At 46.7% G+C, this 21,944-nt stretch overlaps 1 protein-coding gene and 1 non-coding gene across 13 annotated transcripts in view; one reads left to right on the top strand and one right to left on the bottom strand.

The window, feature by feature from the left end:
- Nucleotides 1-1,345, top strand: part of Srrm1 (serine and arginine repetitive matrix 1) — a 29,257-nt gene extending 27,912 nt beyond the window's left edge. For all 12 annotated transcript variants that reach the window (XM_074080970.1, XM_074080965.1, XM_074080966.1 and 9 more), the window contains one exon: nucleotides 155-1,345. In XM_074080970.1, the coding sequence (XP_073937071.1) occupies nucleotides 155-259 (105 nt within the window). In that variant the 3' untranslated portion in view covers nucleotides 260-1,345. The remainder of the gene's footprint in view (nucleotides 1-154) is intronic.
- An 8,655-nt stretch (nucleotides 1,346-10,000) lies between these two features.
- Nucleotides 10,001-10,107, bottom strand: LOC141425146 (U6 spliceosomal RNA). The gene has a single exon (XR_012450238.1). It is a non-coding gene; the product is annotated as a U6 spliceosomal RNA (small nuclear RNA).
- Nucleotides 10,108-21,944: the final 11,837 nt, after the last annotated feature.

Below are 21,944 nucleotides of genomic sequence, written 5' to 3'. Positions count from 1 at the left end.
CTTTTTAGAGATAAACTTCATCCCATACAGTTCACCCAGTCATCCAGGGTTGGGCAGCTATCACTGCATTTTGATTCTGCTCTTTACTCAAATTCCCCCTCCCCCACCCCCCAGTGTCTCAAGATGTAATGAAATGACTGTTACGGTTTTTCAGGAGACTGAGAGTGAAGCTGAGGACAACCTTGATGACTTAGAAAAGCACCTGCGAGAAAAGGCCCTGAGATCCATGCGGAAGGCTCAAGTGTCCCCACAGTCTTAGGTGGAAATATTTGTTATGATGTAAATTTTATTTGGTTTGTATTCAATTCAATTTCAAAATTGCTAAAATGTGTTTGAGCTTTAGACTATAACATTTGTTGTAATAATTGCTAGGTTGAAGTTCACAATGTAAAAAAAGGGCATGGATTTACATTGCAAAAGGTGTCCACAGTGTGTTAGTGACATTCTTTCATTGACAGCTGACATAATTCATTTAGAGTGAGATATTTTAAGCCAAAAAAATTTCCCTTTTTAAAAAAGGGGGTTTAAATATTCTTGGCATTCTCATGGTTCCTTTAAATGCCCCTGGCTATTCCCAGAGGGTGATTTTTGTCTCTGCCCCACTTCTTTTTTTTCCTTTACTTTTTTTGAGTCTTAGCACCATGTAAGTTATGCTTCCAACCTGTATGGTTTGTAAGCTTGCCCCGAAATAAGACCACTGGTGAGCTACCACAAAAGTATAAATGAATATTTTAATACCACAATCTTTCCTGTTGCCTGTGGAGTCTCTGCTGAAATGAATCAGGATTCTTGCTCTAGAAAGAGACAGAAAAATGAGAGCATGATGTTTGCCAGGATGCTGTGGGTTTGTTTTGATGTGTAACAAGTTGATTCAGGACACTGGAATTTCATTCTGTTATGTTTTGGTTAGGGTCTTTTTTTTTTTTTTTTTTTTTCTTCCCCCTCTTTTGTAAAGGCAGTTAACTAGTCCCAGAAAGGATCCTTTGGTTATATAAAATTTTGTTTTATGAAATGTCATGGTTCCATTCATATTTTTGTCTTGTTCTTCCAATTGATACATACAACTTTACCAGGTCTCTTGTATTTGGAAGGCTGGAAGGGCCCAGACTTTGAAATAGTGTCTTGGTTTCACTGGGGTTTTTTTTGTTTGTTTGTTTGTTTGTTTTTTTAACTAAAGCTATATAAAGCTTGTGGATTAAACAGAATAAATTTCTAAATTTAAAATTGTTTGCCACTTTTACTTGTTCAGTACTGTAGGAAAACTGCCTTTCTTAGAAATTAAAGACTGCCTATATTTTTTGTGGAGTGGGAATGGAGTAGGGAAAATAAAAGGTGATAAAACTAAGGGTTTACCATCTTCATTTTAATAATTGCTTTGATGAGTGCTGTGAAGAAAAAGTCAAGGTATAATTGGGACATAAAAGGCAGGTGGGACGAGTTCACTTAGCAAAGGCATATGGTTATCCGTAAACAAGACATTTATGCATTGAAGACTTAGCAGAGCAGGGTGGCAGTGTGGTCCAAGTGGTAGAACACCTGTCTACAAATGGGAGCTCCTGAGTTCCATTGCCAGTAGCATCCAAAAAAAAGATTTAGCAGAGCAAAATAATTTAAGGAAACTTGGACTTACATAGTATAAAGTAAAACAGCAACAATGAAAGGAGAAAGAGTAGGTTTTTGATACCAGGAATCTTAAGTATGTTTGTACATGGTTAATTTGATATGATTTCTTGTTTTGCTTTTTTTTTGATGGTACTGGGGTTTGAACTGAGTGCTTCATGCTTTGCTAGGCAGGCTCTCTACGGCTTGAGCTACTCCATCAGCAAATTTTATACATTTTCTGATAGTTAAATAAAAACCTGTAAATACTGATTTCAGGAAAACTTACTAGGTTTTGGGGCTTGGGGGTTTTTTTGTTTTGTTTTGCTCTTAAAATACTAGGGTTTGAACTCAGGCCCTTGTGCTTGGTTAGGTAGGCACTTAAGCCATACCACCAGTCTTTTTTTTTTTTTTTTTTTTTGCTTTGGCTATTTTTAAAACAGGTCTGATGTTTATGGCCAGGCCAGCTATGATTGTGATGGGTGGTATCTTGCAAACTTCTCCCCAAACTGGCCTTTAACTAAAATCTTCCTAGTTGCTGAGGATTACAAGGAGGAGGGTTTGTTTTGTTTGTTTTTAACCTAAAAGACAGAGACAGTTAATACACCTTCTACAGAGAACTATTTCTATATTGGGTGTCTAAAGAGGTTTGTAACAAGGCAAATAGTTGATGAAGCTGGGTACCAGTAGCTCACGACTATAATCCTAGCTACTTGGAAGGTTGACATCAGGAGACTCATGGTTTTAGGCCAGCCTGGATAAATAGTTTGTGAGACCCCATATCCTCAAATAACCAGAGCAAAGTGGGCTGGAGATGTGGCTTAAGCGGTAGAGTGCCTACCTTGCAAGAGCCTGCTTTGCAAGCAGGAAGCACTGAGTTCAAACCCCATTCCCATCAAAAAAAAAAGCTTGGTGAAGCTACTGTATGAACAAAACTAAGGTAGTCCAGAGGCTCTATGATTAATAATAGAATTTTATTTAACTTAAGAGTCTCTGAGCCAAGCATAGTGGCCCGTGCCCGGTGTTTCCTTTCTATTCTACAATTCTGTGATACAGGAAAAACAGAATATCCAATTCCTAAAATGTTGGTACTGCTGACTTAGCGTTTCTAATGTAAACAGGCCCAGTGGATGTTATTGCATCTGTCTAGACATTAATTTGTTCAGTCCATTTATTAACTTAGCCCTGGCATTCATTAGGCTTTTGTTCTTTCCTTGGCTGCCCTTTTTGCCACATTGAACTGGTTCTCAATCCTTATTTTATTAGACCTCTCAACAGGACTTGGCTTAGTGGTGATTCACCCCTGTGTTGAGTATCATTCTCCACTTGGGTTCTAGGAGGTAACACTGGCTTTCCCATTTGCCATCCTTCATGGAGGCCATCTAGGAAATCACCTGGCCAGACACAGTATCATCCTCCCAAGTGATGATACTCATTAAGTGGAGTGGGGAGAGTTGTCACAGTCATTAAGTGGAGTGGGGAGAGTTGTCACAGTCATTAAGTGGAGTGGGGAGAGTTGTCACAATCATAATGCCCTTGTTGCAGCCTCCAGTTTCATGTTGTCCATGCCTGAACCACTTGGAGCTTCTTGGCTATACATATTGGTGGCTATATGGACAACATTAGGCCTTGGTAGTCCTGCAGCTTGGCTAGCCACTCTTCATTGTACCTCTTTACCAGCTACAGCCTCCAGTAACTTTCAGGATCTCTTGGCAGCAAGGTCCGGACTTTCTGGTACTCCAGTGAGCACTTTCCACAGATCTGCACTTCAACCCTTGATTTTAAATGCCATCGCTGTGGTGATGCATCAGATATCTCCAGAGTCAGACTCCTGCCCTGTCCCTACTTGTAACACCATTTGGATGCCTAAAAGGCTTACCAAAATGAATGTGTTGAAAGCAGGATTTTTTTTTTTTTTAGACCATCCTCTGATCTTTGCTGATCATCTCCATTTCAGTCTCCATCACCATCATTTACACAACATCCAGGAATTCTTACTCTGTTGTGGCAATATAGTCCTTATCCAAGCACATGCTATTCTATCCCTACAGCCCAAGTCTGCTCAAAACCCTCTACAGCCATCTATCTATAATAAAACCCCAAGCTGGGTATGTTGGCATGCACCTGTAATACCTTACCTGTAGTACCAACACTTGAGAGGCTGAGGCAGGAGGTGGCTTGAGTCTGGGAGTGCAAGATCAGCCTGGGCACCATAGCAAGACCCCATCTCAAATAAAAAGCAGCCAGAGACCATTAGTTCACATCTGGAATCCTCACTACTTGGGAGGTTGGCCTCAGGAGGTCACAGTTGGAGGCCAGCTGGGAAAAATAGTTTGTGAGACCCTCCTGCTGCCTGCGCCCACGCCTGCGCCCCCGCCCCATCTCCAAAATAAGCAGAGCAAAATGTACTGGAATTGTGGCTCAGGCGGTAGTTGCAAGTGTGAAGCCCTGAGTTCAAACCTCAGTGTCACCAAAAAAAAAAACTTGAATTTCTTACACAACCCAATAGGATTGAACTGAATCTGTTTCAATAACTTCACTACCACTTTGCCACTCAGTCTGCTGAAGGTGGCACCTTGCTCTTCCTAGCACCCAGCCAAGTTGATCTCTTTCAGGACTTTTGAAGCATGCTTGCTGTCCCCTCTTGAAAGGCACTCCTTATCTTTGGGCCAGTTTTCTCAGTTGACTTTCCTAATTTTTCCATACTTTTCCAGTATGGCAATTACTACTGCCTAAAATGATACATTTTTGGTCTTCAGGAACTTGGTCTATTTGGTGGAGTGACTCAAGTGGTAGAGCGCCTGCCTAGCAAGCATGAGGTCCTGAGTGCAAACCCCAGGACCACAAAAAAAAAAAAAAGGAACCTGGTCGTATCTATAGCTGTGGCACAAATGCTACCTATCAAAAGTACAAATATTTGGATGGATAAATAAGTAAATTTTATTGTCATTGTCTCTGTACTTGCCAGATGCTACTAGAGTTTGAGGTAGAGCAAGTGAGAAGATGGGATGAGGGCTGTGCTATCTCCAGGGAATGTTCACCTGCTGGGAACACACAAATGGCAGAGTGGACAGACCACAGTGCAAAGTCTGCTGGACCAGGATTTCTCTCAGCTTTCATCTGTGTGACCTTGGGCAAGTTACTTGACCTAGAAACTCGATGCAAATAAGACTGGAGCCTGACTTCAGTGTTTTTTGAGGATTCTGTTATGTTTTTTTTTTTTTGCCTCTTTCTGTGTTTCTTGAGACAGGGTCTTGCTATGTAGCCCAGGCTGGCCTCAAATTCCTTATCCTCTTGCCTCAGTCTCCCAAGTACTTAGAGAGTGCTACCATACCCAGCTGTCTTTGAGGTTTTGCATGTGTTAATATGTATAAAGCAGTGATAATACAAAGAGAAGTTCCTGTTTTAACTAACATGACATGTATCCATACTAGTAATGGCAAACATTAGATTATTAAAAAGGATTTTAGATCATAGCCTTGTTTAATGCTGTTCTCTCTCCTCCTTTCCCCCTCTCCCTCCCTCTCGGTAATTTTCCTGAGGGGTTATTACAATGCTCCAACATTGCTTTCTTTATTTTTCTTTTCAACATCTTTTCTGCAGCTTCCTTGGCCCTTTTTGCTTGGATGTGAAGAGCTCTGACCACTGGCGTGGATCATGCCAAGACTGGCAAACACCTTGAAATTTTTCTCCTCTGTGATGACCCTGGCAAGCAGTACTGGGGTTTGATCTCTGTGCCTTATGCTTGCTAGGCACGCACTCTATCACTTGAGCCATTCTGTCAGCCCTTTTATGCTTTACTTCTCAGATAGGCTCTTGTGTTTTTGTCCAGGGCTTCCTACCTATGCCTCCCAAAGTAGCTGAGCTTACAGATGTGAGCCACTGTGTCCTGCCCTGCCCTTCTCAGTACTCCCGTCTTTGAATATACCACATTCTGTTTATCCACTTACCAGTTGATGGACATTTGAGCTGTTTCCACTTTCCAGATACTATGAGTAAAGCTGGTTTGAACATTTCTATACAAGCTTTTGTGTGGGTGTGTTTTACTTATTTTTGGTGAAACTGGGCTTTGAACTTTGGGCCTTGCACTTGCAAAGCAGGTGCTGTACCTCTTAAGCTACACCTCTGGTCCATTTTGCTCTGATTATTTTAGAAATGGGTTCTCACCAACTGTTTGCCTGTGATGGCCTTGAGCTGTGATCTTCCCAATCTGTTTTACATTCCCAGCAGCACTGTGTGTGTTCCAGTTGCTCCACACCCTTGCCACCACTTGTTATCATCTGTCACTGTGATTATAATCATCCCGGCGGATATGAGCCGCCATCTCACTGGTTTAGTTTAGTTCCCTAATGGCTAATGATGTTGAGTGCTCTGTCAGGAGCTAAGAGGCCTCATGCAATTGTAAGCTGATTTGTATCAGAATGTTTCTGAAATTGTAGGTAAAGTTTGGATCCAGGGCTGGACCTCCATGTCTCAGTAGAGCTGGCAATACATCTGTAAGTGCTCTGTAGTACAGCCCTTGGTGTCCATGGAAGATGGACACCAAAATCCAAGGATGCTCAAGTTCCTTCTACAAAATGCTGTAGTGTAAATAAATAAATTTGTGAAGCCAAGCACCGGTGGCTCACTCCTGTAATCCTAGCTACACAGGAGGGAGGATCTGATCGAGGTTCAAAGCCAGCCAGGGCAAATAGTTCTTGAGACCTTATCTCAATAAAACCCAACACAATAAGGGCTGGTGGATTGACTCAAGGTGTTGGTCCTGAGTTCAAACCCCAGTACTGAAAAAAAAAAAAAAAATGATGTAGTGTATGGGTATAACCTGTGCAAACAGCCAAATACCTTAAATCATTGCTCAGTTATTTCTAATGCAGTGCAAATGCTGAGTAAATAGTTGCTATACTGTATGTTTAGAGAATAATGACAAGGGAAAAAGACTGTGTTCAGTACGGTTTTTTTCTGATTATTTTCAATCCAGGTTGGTTGAATCTGCAAATACCAAACTGGAAATACAGAGGATTGATTGTATTCTCATACTCATTTGTGATACATAGGGTTAGGGTGACTGCCCAAGCAAAAATCTTGTCCCTTAGCCAGGTGTTGGTGACTCACACCTGTCATCCTAGCTTCTTGGAAGGCTGAGATCAGGAGGATCATGGTTTGAGGCCAGCCTGGGCAAATAGTTTGAGAGACCCCCATCTCCAAAATATCCAGAGTAAAATGGGCTGGAGGTGTGGCTCAAGCAGTAGAGTGGCTGCTTTGCAAGTGCGAAGCCCTGAGTTCAAAAGCCCACCAAAAAAACAAAAAAAAATCAAACATGCACAAAATGTAGACCATTCATGGCCATTTGCAGTAGAGAAATGGAAGTGTGAAGACGCATATAGTGAGTGGTGGTGCACACTCAGTAATGTCATGGCCATCCTGCTATTGCTGTGAGCTCAAGTGGTACAAGAACCTGCTTAGTACACCATGGGATGCCAGTCATCTCCACGGGAGCAGTTTTTCTAAGCAGACCCTGTCTCAAAATAAAAATAAAGTTATTGGTGGACCTCCACTATGCTGGGTTTTCAGCACTCCTAACCCCCAAACTGTTCAAATTTCCACTGCATATTTATGAGTACATGTGTAGCTACAATTACCACTTTATATGTACATAATATTTAATGTTCTTTCACTGGGAAAATCATGAACTTGAATTGCATCCTTTATTTTACATGTTTTTTATAGCCAAAAATTCAGAAAATAGATAAGTTCTCCCTAGGTCGATATCAAAATACAGCTATAGTCCTCTTTGTGTTTTTCTTACCCATTCATTTGAAGTGATCTTATCTCTGCAGATAAAAGTGGTTATCATGGTGCCTACCTCATATGGCTTCTGTGAAGATTGAACGAGATGAACAAAAGGCAGGCCCAGCCCCAGTGGAGCTCTGGACACAGGGTTGGGACTAGGAGCAAGGGGCTCAATCAGGCAGTGAGGATACCATAGGACAGGTGTCACAGAGAAAGAGCAACACAGAGAGTAGCCATGATCAATATCAGTGTCTTGCAGCCTCAGTTTTCTCTTCTGTAAGGTGGGCGGGAATTCAGTAAGATGTGTAAAGCAACTGGAATGTGGTTCAGTGGTAGAGCACTTGCCTAGCATGCCCAAAGCCCTGGGTTCCTTCCCCAGGACCTAAAAAGACGAGACATGTTGGCTCACATCTGTAATCCCTGCAACTCAGGAGGCTGAGGCAGGAGGATTGTGAGTTCCAGGCCAGCTTTGAGCTACAGAGAGATCCTGTCTCAAAAAAACAAAAAGAAAAATGCATCTGAAGGGTTCAGCCCAAGCCCAGCATACCTTGAGAGCTTCATCCATGAGTTTTGATAGTGCTTCATCAAATCTTGGATATTAGCAGGTATAGGATTCACTACCACATGTTAAATATTCACCCATTCATTGTAGGACACATCTGATCTTGAGGTCAAAATAGAGAAAGTGTCTGCATTTCATTCTATACAGTGTTACTATTCAGAAAGTTTTGACTTGCTGGCTCCTTGAGCCAGCCCAAGGACATACCCTCTGTCCCTTTGCTTCTAACTTTCTCTCCTGTCTGAGCCGCTTTTCTCAGATTGATCCACTGGGTGGCGCCTGGCCCCAGGTGGCCACAGCATAAGTTGACACTCGAGGTCATTCCTTACCCCTGGGCTCCTCCATTCTTTTCTTCCTCTTTCTCTTTCCCTTCATCCCCTCTTCCTTTCTGGAAGCAAGAGGCCCTGATTCAGTGCTCAGAGGTTCTCCATGGGATTTCAGAGCTGGGAGAGCAGCAACGGGCCTCTACAAATCCACAGGCCCCACACTGGAATTCCTCCACAGGGAGTCCCCAGCTCTCCAGTTCTCAGTTCACACCACAGTGACACCAGACTCGACTTCATGAGGATTCAGTAGTTCTGGAGGGAATCTGTGGAGCGGATTTGGAGCCCGTGTGTGGTTCTGAAACCTACACATTAGCCTATAAGCCATGCTCTCAACACACTCTTAGTGGACACTCTGCAGCCAGGGAGAAATTTCCTGTCCCTGGGTGTCCCATTACCACTACCCTGATGTGGTGACTATTGTGTGGTCTCTCCCAGTATCAGTTCCCTGTCTCTTCTATCGGGGTCATATTTGACTACCAGAACCCCATGCTCTTCAGTGGGGAAGGGAAGCAGCCCAGGTTCAAGGTGGGCCTTGGTGACCGCCAACCAGTGCAATTTGTCTTCCTAGTCACAGCAGTGGACACCACCTCCATCAGAGCCAGGGTTCTGTCAGGAGAAGCCAGCAGTGCTTTTGGGGAGGGAAGCGGCTCTGGCTTCTGTGGGAAGATACTCTCTTTCCCTGAACAGTGCAGGGAGGGCTGTGGGAGCTGGAAGTGCCAAAAAGGATTTCTTCTGAGGAGGAGGTCAGCACAGAGGAAGGCAGGGCCGGGAGCCAGTTTGTGTTGGTATTTGTTATAATGCTGTGTAATAAATCACCCCCAACAAGGCAGCTTAAAATGGGACTTACCGCCTCACGCGGTAAGTGCAGACTTGGGAAGAGACCAAATGGTGGTTCTAACTTGAGGTCTGGGATGAGTCTGTAGGGAGACGTTGGTTAAAGCTTCAGCCTTCTGAAGTCTTGACTGGGGCTGGAAAACCTGCTTCCAAGATGGTGCACTGACATAATTAGCAGTAGACCTTAGTTCCTCACAATTGGCCTCTCCATAGCACAGGTGATGAATGTGGTGATGAAAGACACAGAAGCAAGACCCTGAGGTTGCGTACTGTGTTTTGGTTTTTGTTTGCAATACTCGGCCTCACGCTTGCTAGGCAGGCGCTCTACCACTTGAGCCACTCCACCAGCCCTTTTTTGTGATGGGTTTTTTTGAGATAGGGTCTCACAAACTATTTGCCTGGACTGGCTTTGAACTGCAATCCTCTGGATCTCTTTCTCCTGAGTAGCTAGAATTACAGCATGAGCCACCAGTGCCTAGCAAGTACTGTCCTTTCCACTGCCTCCTATTCATGAAAAGAGTGCAGCCCACATCAAGAGGAGGAATTTTAGGCTTCCTGTTAAGGGGAGTACCCAGGAACTTGGGAACCAGTTTTGTTTGTTTTGGTGGGACTGGGCTTGGAACTCAGGACTTTGATCTTGCAAAGCAGTGCATTTTGCTCTGGTGATGAAGACGGGAGTCTTGCAAATTATTTGTCTAAACTGACCTTGAACTATGATCAACCCAATCTCAGTGGTGTGAGCCACTAGCACTTGGCTGGGGACTAGTTTTAAACCACGATTATCATGACATCACTGAGCTACTTTGGATCCATGTCACCCCTGAGGATGCTCCTTTGAACTTTTAGACACATGAATTAGTTAATTTCCCTATTATCGAGAAGGTTTTTTTTTTTAAATATGGAACGCTTCACGAATTTGCGGGTCATCCTTGTGTAGGGGCCGTGCTAATCTTCTCTGTATCGTTCCAATTTTAGTACATGTGCTGCCAAAGCGAGCACTTTTTTCTTTTTTTTTTTTTGTGATACTGGGGTTTCAATTCAGGGCCTCATGCTTGCCAAGCAGACATTCTACCACTGGAGCCAATCACCAGCCCTTTTGTGTGTGTGTGTATATTGGGTATTTCCAAGATAGGGTCTCAGGCACTGTTTGCCCAGGCTGGCATTGAACCTTGATCCTCCTGATCTCTGCCTCCTGAGTAGTTAGGATTACAGGTGTGAGTCAATGGCTCCCAGATTGGGCTGAGTTTTCTCATCTGTGTTCTGGCTTGCACCTCGGCACCTCGCAGGATGGCTTCCGTCATCCTCATGTCATTCTCCCAACTTACCCTGTCTCACCTGGTCCCCTCAATTGCAGTGCTGAGGTGAGAGCTGGGCCAGGCTCTTAGACAGGAAGGACAGGTGCTTCCTAGCCACTGATCCTTTGCCCTACAACCAAGTGCAGGCCATCAATGACCACTAGAAGTCAACTATGGGGAAATCACTATCTGTGGACTCGCAACCCATCATATTCTTCCTTTGACTGGCTAACTCATCTCCTAAGTCATGTCTTTCCCTCCTGGACTTGACCTTAAACATTGGTCAACAATTTCCAGGTCTCTCTGAGTCAATTCCCTTTGGATGGAGGGAGACCCAGGAATTGTATGGCCATGTGGGGAGAATTGGCTTCCACCTTGCCTTGCTATGTGACTTTGAGCAAGTCCTTGCTTCTTTTGGGCCTCATGTCCTCCCAAATGGATGAAGAAGGTTGCATTAACTTGTCTGAGGCCAGGTTCCAGTGGCTCACACCTGTAATCCTAGCTACTTAGGAAGCAGAGGTCAGAAGGATTGTGGTTCAAAGTCAGCCCCGGGGAAATAGTTTGGGAAACCCTATCTCTAAAAAAACCTATCACAAAACAGGGCTGGTGGAGTGACTCAAGCACCTGTTTAGCAAGCGTGAGGCACCTGAGTTCAAACTCCAGTGCCACCAAAAAAAACAACAACAACAAAAAACATGTCTGAGGATGCTTTAGGATTCTCTTAGCTCACTTCTGTCCAGGGAGACATGGGGGTGACAGACTGGCCCAAGTGGTAGTGCACCTGCAAGCCCTAAGTTCAAACCCCAGTGCCACCAAAAGAAATAAGAAATTAAGGCAGAGAAGACATGGAACTTCAGTGTCACTTGGAACAACTGGGTCTTGTGCCATCCTAGCTATCTCTGCAGAGATACAGTTTCATATTTATGCCTTTTGCCATTTGCCACCTCATCCGATCCTCCCAGCAGCCAGTGAGGATACAGGGCCAGGCCCTGGGGAAAACAGGCTCAGCAGAGGCCTGTAACTAAACCATAGTTGTCCTTTGCTGAGTGTATTCTGCTCAATGTGATTGGCTCTTCTCACTCTCACATCAACCCTGAAGGGTGTTTACTATAATTAGCCCCCTCTACAGATAAGGAGTGCAAGCCTAGAGGGGAAGTCCAAGGAGTGCAAGTCCAGCAAAAGTAAGAAATGGTTCTGGGCTTCAGAGTGTGTGTCTCAAAGCTGATCTGTGTTCCCATCATCCACACTTCTCTTGGTATTATCCAGAGCCCAAGGGGAGGAACAGAGTGGGAAAGAGCTAGGACATCAAAGGCATGGGTTCATGAACCAACTTGGAACACTTGTTGGTTCCTCCCTAGACTGGATAAATGGTTTACCTCTCTGAACCTCAGTTTTCTTATCTGTAAATTGGGGATGATGCCTCCTACCTGAATTGTGAGGACTGGGGAATGACATCTTTAGTGAGGGCATCCCTTGTGCACTGTGAACAGCTATCTAAATGTAAGAGGTAATTGTTTTTTTTACTCCCAGCACAGAAGCTGGGGCAGGAAGTGAGCAGCCCAACCAGGGTGACCAAGGGTCCCAGAGTGATTGTTCTGCCCTTAGTGTATATGAAGTCCCCAGGAAAGGGGAGGCAGGGCAAAAGGAAAGACTAAAGCTCTGGGTCCTTATCTAGAACTTTCCTTCCATGCCGAGGTCTCCAGGGAAACAGAAACTTCTGGACTGTCACCACTGAATTCCAAGCATTCCAGAGGGCTCAGTGGGGAGGAAGTCTGTCATCACCTCACCCAGAATCAGCCAGAGAGAGGCCCCAATGGGCCGGCAGCGCCCCTCCCCCCAGCCTGGCCCTAGCCCTGTCCCTGCCTTGGTCTCTTTGTCCATGGCCCAGCCCCGCCCCTCCTCCAGCACATGTTCTAGAGAGTTCCAGACCTGAGGACCAGCTGCCCAGCCCCCCTGAGGGGCACCTCTGGATAGGGACTGGAATTTGGAGTCAGGAGACCGGGGCTGTTTCTGGTTTGTCCCTTCCCTTCTCTAGGCATCAGGATCTCCCCTGTGGGACAGTGAACCATAGCTCAAGGGCACTGACATCCGGTGATTCTGGTACTTCAGTCTCATCCTGGGCTTAAGGGACAGCTGTCTGTCCGCCTGTCACAGGGTACTGCTTGTCATTGCTTCCTGCTCCAGGGCAGGAACTCCACACTCACACGTCTATGTGAGTCTGTTTCTGACTTCTGAATTGTAGCTCTGACTTGTTCCAAATTAGCCTGAGAGCCTCTTGCAGACCTCCCCAGGCCCACTCCACTTCGAGTCTCACCTAGGGCACAACACAGAGCTGTGCTGTTGGGCTACCAGTGGGGCCCTTGAAGAATTCACACTCTGTCTCCAGTGTCCACGGAGAGAGCTCTGGCCAAACAAGGAGGAAGCCCAGCTTCTGCTCTGGCTCTGCTCAACTCTTGGATGACTGTGGGCAAGGTTCTCTCACAGGCATCTGCAGGTTTTTCAAAATGACCTCAGTGGAGGCCAAGGGCACAAGGACATTAGTGATAGGGTGGGGTGGGCTGCAGCCCTCACCACCCAGAGCTTTTCACACACTGGAATTCCTCATGTGATTTTATTTTACTTTATTTTTTTATTATTTTTTTTTTTTTAGTGATCAAACCAGGGCCTTCCATGCTAGGCATGCTAGGTAGCCTCTTCACAAAAGATTTTTGTTTTGTTGCCTGGCACCAGTGGCTCACACCTGTAATTGTAGCTACTCAAGAGTCAGAGATCAGTAGCATCGCGGTTCAAAGCCAGTCCAGGCAAATAGTTCAAGAGACCCTATCTCAAAAAAAAAAAAAATCACAAAAAAGGGCTGGTACTGTGGCTCAAAATGTAGACCCTGAGTTCAAGCCCCAGTACCACAAACAAAAACAAAGATTTTTGTTTTGTTGTGTGTTTACAGCATTACTAAAGGTAACTTTGATACTGGATAAATTGATATACTTTGCATGAACGATAAGGGTTTTGTTTTTGTTGGCCTGGGATTTGAACTCTGCGTTTGGAGCTTGAAAAGCAGGCATTGTACCACTTGAGCCACACCTCCAGTCTGAACGAGTTCTGACACCGATAGAGACCAGTGAAACCATCAACACAACCTAGTTAATTGACATGTCCTTCCTTCCCTTCCCCTTCCCCTTCCCCTTGCCCTTCCTCCTTCGCCAGGTTCTGGAGCCCCTTTAATTCCTCCTCACCTCCCAGGGCACAGGAGCTACTGAACTGCTTTCAGCAGGGACACTGTGTGGCCTGGCTTCATTCCCTGAGCGCTGGCACATGTGGCACATATAGCACTCATTCACTCCTTTTCTAACACTGAGTGGGATTTGTTGTGTGGATTTAGCACCATCCATTTAACCATTGACCTGTCCATGGAGGGTCCCTGGGTTCAGGGCCAGAAAGAACAGACACAGGAGACTTAAGCAGGAGCAGGTTTATTAATGCGAAGTGGAGAAGTGCCCCCTCTAGATGGGAGAGTAGGCAGACAAGTGGGAGTCCAGCACTGGTGTCCCAAGAGCTCCGTGATTTTATTGGGGTCTATAGGCGTAGGGGTGGTCAGTCTTGGAAAATGGCTTAATGTGTCATTAACTTCCAGAGACTGGGCTATGTGTCATCAGCTCCTCCCACGTGTGGGTGGAGTTCATGCTCTTAGCTTGGGACTGTGTTTTGTTTACGCAGGCCTTTGGGTCAGCAAGCCCCTGTCTGATGTCCTAGATTATTAACATCAGAGACAAGGGGTGATTCCTTATCAGCACTCTCAGCCATCAGGTTTTTTCTCTCTCTGCCTAATTCCTATATCAGTACTTGAAGTCACAGGCTTTTTAAAAAATTTTCTTAAAAATTTTTTTGACGGAGCAGGGGGTTGAACCCACGGCCTTGCATGTGATAAGCAAGAGCTCTGACACGTAGCTACATCTGTGGCCCTTGATTTTTTTGAGACAGTGTCTCACTATGTGGCCCAGACTGGCCTCGAACTCTTGACCCTTCTGCCTCGGTGTCCCAAGGGCTGGGATTACAGACATGCACCACCATGCCCAGCCTCTTCTTTGCTTGCTTGTTTCTGCCGGTTGTTGCAGGCATTTAAGGAGCTGAAGTCTGTGATGGGCAGAGGTGGGGACTCACGACCATGGGAATCGCCATTTCTGAGCTCTCACTGGTGCTGAGCCTGATGGTACTTGCTCATATCGCCACAGCACATCTGTGAAGGGTCCATGTATGGAGAGCAGAGAAGGCATGGAAAAGTGAATAGAGCTGTCTGATGATACCTGCCAAGGCCACGACAGAGCCATGACTCAGACCCTGGGTCTGGCGGCCTTGGAGCCCAGACCACTGAGCACCACACGCCTGGAGAGAGCCAGCACTGGTTTCGGGGCTCGCTTTGATTCACTGGGTGGCTGGGGTTGATATTCACACCAGCTATCCCAGGGCATAGGCAAGCTGGAGAATCACCATGATGAGTCTGGCTGGAGAAGCAGCAGGAAATGAGTCAGCCAGCCATGCACTGCTGGCCCCTGATGTGTGGCCAGACAGGGAAGGCAAAGATGAGGCCCTTATTCTGCAGAGCCAATGGGCCTGTCACAAACACGCTCTCACTGTCCCATCATGGAAACTGTAAGGGAGAAACCATCACGTCTGTTATAGATGAGCAAACTGGGGCTCAGGAGGTCCTGCCAGGTGGGATTCTGCCAGCTTCAAGTAGCAGATGAGCCCACTGGAAATGACCTGAATGACTTAGATAAGAAAAATGAAGTTCAAGATGTAGGAGGTTCCAGACTTTTAATCCAGAGCCTCCATGGGGCTTGCCAGACCCAGGCCCTCTCCCTCCTCGTGAACACCATGCTTTGCACATTGGCTCCTCTCTCCCACTCAGACCCACAATGGCTGTGGTGGTGTCAAGGCCCACAGGCCAACAACAGCATCCACAGACAAACAGGGAGCCCCTCCTCCCCTGTCACCCCTTTTAGGACAAAAGAGATGGGCTAGGGACTTAGCTTAGTGATAGAGTGCTTGCCTAGCATGCTTGAGGCCCTCTTTTAAAAGGGAAGAAAACCAGACTGGCAGAATGGATCAAACAGTAAGAGCACCTGCCTACCTAGCAAGTGTGAGGCCCTGAGTTCAGACCCCAGCGCCATCAACAGAAATAAATAACAAAGAGGGGCGAGAACCTCCCAGAGTCACCATCAAGCTTGCCCTCACTTCCTGTTAGTCAGAATTGCCTAAACCCATCTTGGTTAAAAAAAAAAAAAGACGTGGGAGAGGGTCCATCAGGATCCACCTCTTGAGATGAGATGCCCCTGAAGGCCAGGCATGCTGAGAGGGCAAACACCACCCATGTTTAAGTCATAAGGAAGAAGAAAGCTGCCTCAGGGTCTTCTAGCTGGTGAGGCGTGGTGCTGAGCAGTAAGACATGCAGTTGTGTTTGCTGGCCTGTTATCATCCCGCCATCTTTACCATCCTCATTCCATGGAGGGGAAATCTGAGGCTCCCATTCTAGCCCCCAGGAGCCTCCTTAGGACTCTTGGTGCAATAACACTATTACTCATTTCTAAATTGAATGCTCAATGTGCCAGCTATGTATTGTCCTGTCACCTTCTTACAGAAGAAACGAAGACATAGAAGCAGCAGCTTGCCTGAGGTCAGGCCACTGGGAAGCAGCACCATTGGTATTTGAACATTGCTTGGTATTCCAGGATCTCATGAGCCTACAGGTCACGCCCAGGCCAGTAAGTCAAAGGGCAGGTGAGACAGCCCTGAGCAGTAATGCCTGAAGCCTGAAGGCTGGCTGCTGGGAGGTCCAGTGGCTTGGAATGGAGTTCAGGCCAGCTTGCAGGCCCAGCCAGCCTGCAACATGAGCCCTGGAGCCATCACCACCCACCCACCTGGCCTCTCCAGTTCCAGGTCTCCTGCCCAGCTCCCTCCAGGAGCCTGAAGTACACATTCGGGTTCCATGGGCAACAAGTGCTCACAGGACAACTCAGCAAACCACAAGCAGACGCACCTCAAGTTTTTGGCCCAGCCAGGCACAGATGGCTCATGCCTGTAATCCTAGCTACTCGGGAGGCAGAGATCAGGATGGTGGTTCAAGGCCAGCCTGGGCAAATAGTTCTCGAGACCCTATCTCAAAAAACACCTTCACAAAAAAAAAAAAAAAAAGTGGGGAGGCTGGTGGAGTGGCTCAAGGTGTAGCCCCTGAATTCAAGCCCCACTACCACACACAAAAGTTTTTGGCCCAGTACTCCATTTTCCAGATAAGGAAACTGAGGCCAGCTATTCAAGAATAATTCTAATGAATTTGTCCATTTTATTCATTGCCTCAACCCTTTACCTATGCTTGGCACATAGTTGGTGCTCAATGAATGTTTGCAGAATGGCTGACTCATTGAATGAATGTGGTTTTTCTGAACACTTGGCATGGCACAGAAGGCAGAGGGTCATGGGACAGAAAACTGGCTGGGGCTCAGGACAGAGCCTATTTTCCAACCCCTCATGGCAAGTAGGAAAACAGTCACCAGAGAAGCAAGTCTTGCCCAGTGTTAAGGAAAGAAAAATTCTCTCCCAGTCACACAACACCGAATCCACACCTCCAGCCCATGGCCTTAACGTGTGTGTGTGTGTGTGTGTGTGTGTGTGTGTGTGTGTGTGTGTGTGTGTAGTACTGGGGTTTGAACTCAGGGCCTACACACTGAACCACTATTCCAGGCTTTTTTTTTTTTTTTTTTTGTGAACGGGTTTTTTTCAAGATAGAGTCTGGGGAACTATTTGCCCAGGCTGACTTCAAACCCCAATCTTCCTGATCTCTGCCTCCTGAGTAGCAAGGATTACAGGCTTGAGCCACTAGCACCCAGCGGCCTTGAACTTTTGATCCTCCTGCTTCCGTCTCTGAAGCACTGGGATTACAAACATGAACCACCGTACCCAGCCCTCTTGGGTCTTTTGACTGTTTAAAGTAAGGGCTGAAGCCACAAAGCAAGGACACCAATGTTTCTTTAGTTCTACAGAACCGACTCATTTCATATCCCAGCGAGGTGGGAATCAGTAGCCCCAATGGACATATGGGGAAACTGGGGCTCAAAAGAGGGGAAGAGCCTTGTCCAAAGAGATAGGGATGGCCATCCCTTGAAGCAAGCAGAGCTGTGTCCAGAACGAGCAGTCAGCAGGAAAAAGGTGGGGCAAGGAGAGGAAGGGGAAGAATTAAGCCTCCGTAAACAATTAACAAAGAATTGGGGTGGGGGCAGGAGCACAGGGAACTGGCCAGGGCCCAAATTAAAACCAGGGTAAGCAAAGAAAGCATTACTGAAAACCAAAGCCAAATATGGGCCCAACCATTGCTGCCCAAGGTGGGCGGTGGCTGCTCCTCAGGCAGCCATGCTATAGGTTGGCTGTCAACCAATGGGAGCACGGGTGCGAATGTTTTGCCCAATAGCTGCAGCCCCAACGAGGTGGTGCGTGGGAGAGCCAACCAGATCCTGTCTTGTGGGGTGTGGATTTAGCGTGGGTAAACACTGGTCGCAGCAGCTCAAGAAGCAGAACCGAGGAGCAGCTGGGTGGTGTTGAGTGAAATTTGCGTAACCGCGGCAGCCACAGACGTGAGCTAGTTCAGAAGCAGAAAGATGACTTCAGAGCCCTCGAACCACCATGAGTAATGCGGCACAATGGCTGGCGTTGTGCTGGTGTGGGGAGGGAGAGCGCCATCACACACGTGGGAAGATGGGGGTGGGGAAGGGATCAGGCTAAAGCCGGGCCCGGAAGGCCGCATTTCTTCCCACTTCCCACACTCTCCGAGGCCCCAGCAACACCGCACACACACAGCCCTGATGCTGGGGTGGTGACTCTTGACCTTGGCAGCTCCCAACACCAACTGGCCAATCAAGTTTGCTGCTGTTGGTCTGAACTGGGAGGACCCATAAGGCTGGGCCTCTGGCAGGAGAGCCCTGAGGGAGCTCTGAGGAGGGAAGAGGCAAACAGCAGGGGTGCTGATCAGAGAAACAGGGTGACGGCAAAGAGACAAGGCGTTTTTTATTTCTGGGTTTCTGAGCTTCCCCCTGGATCCTGCCAGTAATCCTCCACTTAGCCTGAGCTGGCTGAGCGGGCTTGGTCCTTGCAACCAAAGTGAGGCTCTGGTAAGGGGCCGGAAGGGACGATGGATCAAACTGTAGTACCAGCAAACCAAAATAAAAAGAGTTCAAGCCCAGCCTAGGCTATGTAGCGAGACCTGGCTCAGAAAACACCAAATAATAATAATTTTATTTGGGCGGCGGGGTTTGTTTTGTTTTTGCGGTACTGGGGCGGGGCTTGAACTCAGGGCCTACAGCTTGAGCCCTCCACCAGCCCTTTTGTGTGTGTGTGTGATTTTTTTTTTTTTTTTTCCAGATAGGGCCTCACAAATTGTTTGCCTGGTCTGGCTTTGAACCATGATCTTCCTAATCTCTGCCTCCTGAGCAGATAGGATTACAGGTGTGAGCCACCACAGCCTGGCAATAATTTTAAAATAAAACAAAATTTAGTTCCTCCATCTCCATCTTACGAGTCTCATTAGCACAGTTGGGTGCTCAGCCACTCTCACACTTGCTAGTGGCCGATGTGGACAGAGGGCCTTCGCACACTCTGGTATGCAGAACTACTACTGGGATGTACTGTAGTCACAGTGGGCTCTGTTCACCTTAACACAGATTCCCCTAACACGGGACCACCCGCTACCTCTGTGGAGCATGCATGACCAGCGTCAGAAATGACAGCACTCCCAGGAACACGGTGTGGGGAATGCTGAGCTGGGCACAGCCCCAGGATGGCTTAGAGATCTCCAGCCCTGAGAGTGGAGAGGAGGGCATTCCAGCTGCAGAATTCCTGCCAGGGGAGGCGACAGCCTATGAGCAGCAGGATTGGTGGTGTGGGGGGTGACTACAAGGACGTTGTAACTTTGAGAAAGAAGCCCTTTGGTGGGGCTGCCTTGCACTGGAAAGGATGTAGAAACCACAATTGTTCAGAGCAATAAATGAGTGGGATTTGGAAAGAAAGACAAAAAAGAGAAGATGGGGGTGGGTTGCAGATCAAGGGCAACTTGGTGAGAAGATGGAGTCAGGCAGGAGAGAGGACCAGGGGCCAGGATGACTGAAGGGGCCTTTTTGTTGTTTTGAGACAGGTTCTCACTATGTAGCCCAGACTGGCTTCCTTCTGCCTCAGCTTCCCAAATGCTGGGATTACAGGCATGTACTATCATGCCTGACCAAAGGACTCTTGAGAACAGAGGCTCTGATGTTTAATTTTTGTCATCTGTGCACAACTGCACTGCAGAGCAACTCCTCTCCCCTACCACCCACAAGTCAGTAAATACCTACAACTCCTGAGATAGGCCTTGGAGAGAATGGAAAAGAAAGGACTGTGACCCACCAGCGGGGTGGAGAGGGCCCTCATGAGATAGGAGAACTGAAGGAGCCAAGAATTCACCTGAAGCAAGTTCTATGGAAGGAGAAATGAGCCAAAAGTGCCCAGAGATGGGGAGGTGTGGCGCTTCTAAAACACAGCCCTACAATTCTTGAACACTGTGCTCCCATTGACGTGGAGTTTTGTGTGGCCTCCCTTAAATATGGACTCCAGGTCTGCTTGACAAGTAGAATCTGCTGGGAATGACCCACATCTTAAGAAACTGGTAAGTTCTACTTCCTGTTTCTTGGAACACTTATTCTTGGAAGCCACTGCCATGTGTCAGGGTTTTAGTCAACTGCCAGACACTCAAACGCCGCCGGGGCCTCCAGACCACTCCAGAACCCTCACCACCCTACTGCAACACATGAGTCCCCAGGGAGGACCACCCAGCTGGGCCCAGTCAACCTGCAGGACCTTGAGTCTCAGCCATAAGTGATCTTGTCTTCAGCCTCTGCGTTTTGGTTGACTCATCTATCAGCAATGGTTAAACCAGACCAGGAGACGACTCCTAAAGCCCATCTTGGTGGGATGGAATATGGAGTCAGTCATTCTGAGGCCCTAGGGTGCCTCAGCCAGCTGGTACACCTGGAAGACATCTGTGAGATCTTGGTGTCAGATAAAGTTTCTGCTGTGACCTTGAGGAGTTGGTCCAGAGACTGTCTAGGTTAGAGACAGAAAAAGGTCAATGATGATTTGTTAATTTCTAGCAAATGTCCAAGGAGAGGAAGAGGAGGAAGAAGTTTGGAGGAAGATGACTGGGATTCATTGTTGTTAAAGCCAGAACCTGCTGTAAGTTTTTTTTTTGTTCTTTTGTTTTTAAAAAGGAGCCAGGCACAGGTGGCTCACGCCTACAATCCTAGCTACTCAGAAGGCAGAGATCAGGATTGCAGTCCTCAGGCAAATAGTTTGCAAGACCCTATCTTGAAAAAAACCATCATGAAAAAGAGGTTGATGGAGTGGTTCAAGTGGTAAGAGCTCCTGCTTAGTAAGTGTGAGGCCCTGAATTCAAATCCCAGTACCACAAAAAAGAGTTTTGTTTATTTTGTTTTGTTTTTGAGACATGGTGTCATTGCATAGCACAGAACCGACTAGACTTTGATGCCCTCCTGCCTCAGCCTTCCAAGTGCTGGATTTACACACGTGCACCTCTGTGCCTAGCTAAAAAAACAAAAGAATTTTGCTGGTAGCTTCAGCCCACGTTCTTCCTGCAAAAGTTTAGGAAGTCTGAGCCCTAAACCTCCATCCATAATACCCTCATTCATTCACTCACTCATTTAATCAACTGAGCGATTAAAGTAAGTGCAGTTTTGTTTAAGAGTACAATCCATAGGACTGGGGGCATAGCTTAAGTGGAAGAGAGCTACCCAGTGAACACAAGGCCGCGAGTTCAAACTCTGACATAAAAAAAGCACAGATTATAAAGCCAAGACTGTCTAGATTCAAGTGTCTACCTCAGAATGGCAGCATGGCTCAAGTGGTAGAACACCTGCCTAGCAAGCATAAGGCCCTGAGTTCAAACACCAGTACCGCCAAAAAAAAAAAAGAAAAAGAAAAGATTTTTTCCTCTTTCTAGCTGTATAGCCTTAAGCAGTTGATTTGATCTCTCTGGGCTCAGTTTCTTTATCTCTAATGTGGAGAGGGTGACATCAGTACTTAAAAAGATTAAAGAGTACATACATGGGAAACTTTTAGAACAGTGCTTGAGACATGACACTCAATAAATATTTTTTTGAGATACAATCTTGCCATAGAACTCAGGCCAACCTTGAACTTGCTGTGTATCCCAGGCTGGCTTTGAACTTGTGATTCTCCTATCTCTGTGTCCCAAGTGCTAGGATTACAGGGGTGCACTACCACACCTGGCTTCAGGTGTTCTTATGTCTTGTCCCATTTGAGCCTCAGAAAGCCCTGTGAGGTTGGCACAACAATGACATCCCCATTTGACATATGTGAAAACTGAGACTCAAAGGCTGTCACAATGACACAAAGGCAGTGTTCCTTCAACAAAGGCACCAGGACAGCCAGGAACTGGTGGTTCACGCCTGTAATCCTAGCTACTTAGAAGACAGATCAGGAGGATCT

Source organism: Castor canadensis, chromosome 7 (genome assembly GCF_047511655.1).
Source record: "Castor canadensis chromosome 7, mCasCan1.hap1v2, whole genome shotgun sequence".
NCBI classification, from domain to species: Eukaryota; Metazoa; Chordata; class Mammalia; order Rodentia; family Castoridae; genus Castor; species Castor canadensis.
This window is presented reverse-complemented; position numbering and strand designations above follow the sequence as displayed.